This window comes from Corvus brachyrhynchos, unplaced genomic scaffold (assembly GCF_000691975.1).
Source record: "Corvus brachyrhynchos isolate BGI_N302 unplaced genomic scaffold, ASM69197v1 scaffold346, whole genome shotgun sequence".
Taxonomy (NCBI): domain Eukaryota; kingdom Metazoa; phylum Chordata; class Aves; order Passeriformes; family Corvidae; genus Corvus; species Corvus brachyrhynchos.
The window spans coordinates 6,457,165-6,460,558 of NW_008238644.1; the positions used below are offsets into that span (position 1 = coordinate 6,457,165).

General features: G+C 48.6%; 1 protein-coding gene across 2 annotated transcripts in view; it reads right to left on the reverse strand.

Annotated features, from left to right (window-relative positions):
• MTMR8 (myotubularin related protein 8) overlaps positions 1 to 327 on the reverse strand; it is a 22,717-nt gene extending 22,390 nt beyond the window's left edge. For both annotated transcript variants that reach the window (XM_008636225.2, XM_017737580.1), the window contains exon 1: positions 214 to 327. In XM_008636225.2, coding sequence (XP_008634447.2) covers positions 214 to 312 — 99 coding nt within the window. In that variant the 5' untranslated portion in view covers positions 313 to 327. The remainder of the gene's footprint in view (positions 1 to 213) is intronic.
• Positions 328 to 3,394: the final 3,067 nt, after the last annotated feature.

Consider the following 3,394-nt stretch of genomic DNA (forward strand, 5'->3'; position numbering starts at 1 on the left):
CCTCGGCGCGAGCCCGGAGCCGTCGGGATGGGCCCGGAGCCCCCGGGAGGCGCCCGGAGAGCGCTGGGAGCCCCCTCATCCTCCGCAGGATGGAGCCTTTTCATCCTCCACTCCATCCTCCTCTGCCCCGTCCTGCTGTGGTCCCACTGCCTCCCCGTGTCTTTTCCCCTCCCAGCACCGGCGAAGCTCTCAGGAAATATTTCAGGAAAAAACCTCCTTTTTCCCCTCAAAGTGTGTGGCCATCAGGTATGCCGTCTCGATGGGCAGCAGGCTGACGGCATCCTCCCCTCGAGAAAGGGGCTGGAGGCACATTTATCACGTTCATACTTGTCACACTTCCCACAGCTAGTAACACCTGTTCGTCCTGTTTGCCGTGTATTTTAAATTCCAAGCACGATGCTGGATGCCCAGCCCGGATCCCGGGGAGCTGCTGGAATTGCTGTTCACTGCTGCAATGAGTGTTGGTGTCTCACAGCCCCAAGGGCAGCAGCTTCCCAGGGGAAGCGGATGACATCCCAGCGGATGAAAATGGCATTTTGGAGGGAGATGTTTGAGAAAAGAACAATTTATTGTGCTATTTTTACTGTGAGAAGGGTGGGAGGGGGCATTAGCAGACACCCAAGGTTTGCGTGTTCCAACGCAAACCTTGAATTGCCGAGAAATTCCCTTCAGGAGCCTCAGAATGTACAGGTTTTAATTGTTGGTGATCTTGTATCGGACCTGAAAATTTACCTGTTTTAATTATTGGTGATCTTGTGCCCAGCCTGAGAATCGACAGCTACAAATTATAACATAATCAGAATCCCAGACTGGTTCGGGTTGGAAGGGACATTAAAGCTCATCCAGTTCCAACCCCTGCCATGGGCAGGGACACCTTCCATGGGTGTTATTCCATACTCTATAATTTCTACCACTCGTACAAACCCACACAGCCTCAGATCAAGGAAAGAGGAGACACACGGGCTGTAATTCCCTGTAATTCCCGGTGTGGAGCAGCACAAGCCCCTCCTCTGCAATTAGTGGGGGCAGCGCTCGTTAATTAAGGCTTTGTGTTTGTGCTCCACGTGATCCAAAGTCGTTTTTCTCCCGGTAGCTTCTCCTGGGGTTTGCAGAAGGATGGGGATGGTTTATAAGGTTAATAATAAACGGGGTGGGGATAACTGAGGGGACTTTCCAGCACTGCACAATATGTACCTGTGGAATAGCAATGCTGCTTCCTCCTCTTCCCAAAGGAAAGTGCAAAAACTCAAGGCAGAAATAAAAAATGAGGGAAGGAATAAGGATGTGGAGATGAGAAGAGCTGGAGGAACAGTTGCATTGCTCAGCCAGGCACTGCCACCCTCACAGCTTCCTCCCAAACTATGGTGCCACAGGGATCAGTCTGAGCAGGAATCTCAAGGAATAAAGAGAACTGAATTCTTCCAGAGAGCTTTTCCCAAGTCACAGATGGGTTGTGCCCATCTTCTGTCTGAAATCTGCATTTACCGAGCCTGAGGACATGAGGCAAAGGGAGGTGTCAGAAGAAAATAAACAGAGAATGAGGCCATGGTGTCGAGCTTGGAAAATGCATTTTGAATATATTTGAAGAAGGTGAACTCATAAAAACCCACCCAGATCAGAGATGAACATGACTTAAAAGGGGCTATTCCTGTCCTCCAGCTGCTTTTGTTGGATGGATGGATGGAGGGATGGATGGATGCCGTAAGCAGGAGAGGGTGTTTGGTCCTGAGCACCACACTGAACCAATCTCTTCTGATTTGTTCCCACGAATTTATGAGCCCAGAAGGAGCATTAGTAGCCCAACCCAGAGCCTAGTAAAACAGATAGCTGAGACAGAAATCTCGAAGGATGATGGATGGAGGGATGGATGATGGATGGATGGATGGACGGATGGATGGATGGAAGGATGGATGGATGGAAGGATGGATGGATGGAGGGATGGATGATGGATGGATGGATGGACGGATGGATGGATGGAAGGATGGATGGATGGAAGGATGGATGGATGGAGGGATGGATGATGGATGGATGGATGGACGGATGGATGGATGGATGGATGACAAAACTGGCACAGCGCAGGGAGTGTCCTGTACAAAGCCAGCAAGGCACTGCCCCATCCTTGACTGAACTATTGGGTACAGCTCACAGCATCTTCAGGATACACATTTTTGCTGTCATTTGAAGTCACATTTATTCCAGAATTTCCCCTGTACTACAGGAATCTGTAACTCTTTTGATCTTGCTCTGAGTTCCTTACATTGACTTTGATTCTGCCATTTGCCCTCACGCTGGACGGGCTTTGTACTGACAGAAAAGTGATTTTCTAAATTTATTTTGCAATTTGCAGATCAGTTTGAAGTTCCTCAGCTTGCAGGAAAAAGTGAGCTAAATTGTAGGTCTGGTCTGTTCCCCACCAAGCAATTCCTGTAATCTCATTTTTATTACTCACTCCCCACTTAGGAAGTGTTTAACAGGCAGATGAAATCTAACACAATAAATCCCTATCGACAAAGCAGTGAAATCTTGTGTGATGCGGATGAAAATGACATTTTGAGGGGAGATGTTTGAGAAAAGAACAATTTATTGTGCTATTTTTACTGTGAGAAGGGTGGGAGGGGGCATTAGCAGACACCCACACCGAGTGCCAGAGGGGCTGTTGCAGAGCCTTGTCTACAAGTGTTATCAAGAGAATGCTGCCAAAAATACCCTGAGATGATGAGTTTAGATACAATCCCACCCCCAGCGCCTGCCCAAACACTGGCTCCTGTTATTTGGGAAGCAGAGAGCACAAGGAATGTGCACGGGGTGCCAAGGCCAGCTGAAACATCAGCGGGAATTTGGCCTTCGCAGTTTGTGTTCCTCACTTGAGTGATAGTCAAGAAAGAGCTGTCTCAAAAAGAGCCTCAGGGAGAACAGATCCTGCCCATGTTTTAGAGTTTTGACTGTCACAAAATGATTGTGAAGTATCTTCCCAGAGAGGAAAAATATACAAGGAGCTTAATTTGGGGAATATGAGGCTGTTGAGAGGAATGAAAGCAGAGCTGGGCAGGGGCTCCTGCAGACTTTAACCCTTGGAACCATCCTTATCCTCAAGGGATTTTTAAGTGAGTTTTGCTCCCTGAGGTGGTGTCAGGGTCCTTGTGTGAGGAGTTGCACATCCCTGGGTAACCTGGGCTAGGGAAGGAGTCCCTGCCCACAGCAGGGGCTTGGGTGAGCTTTAAGGTCCCTCCCAACCCCAACCAGACTGGGATTCCGTGATTATTATCACAGCTTGTGCTGACAGAGCTGGAATTATGCAAGTGGAGGTTTTGAAAGTAGCTCATGATACAAATCTGTGCTGTTCCTTCCACCTTTTCCTGCTGACATCCCTGGGCAGTGATGATTTTAGTGCCAT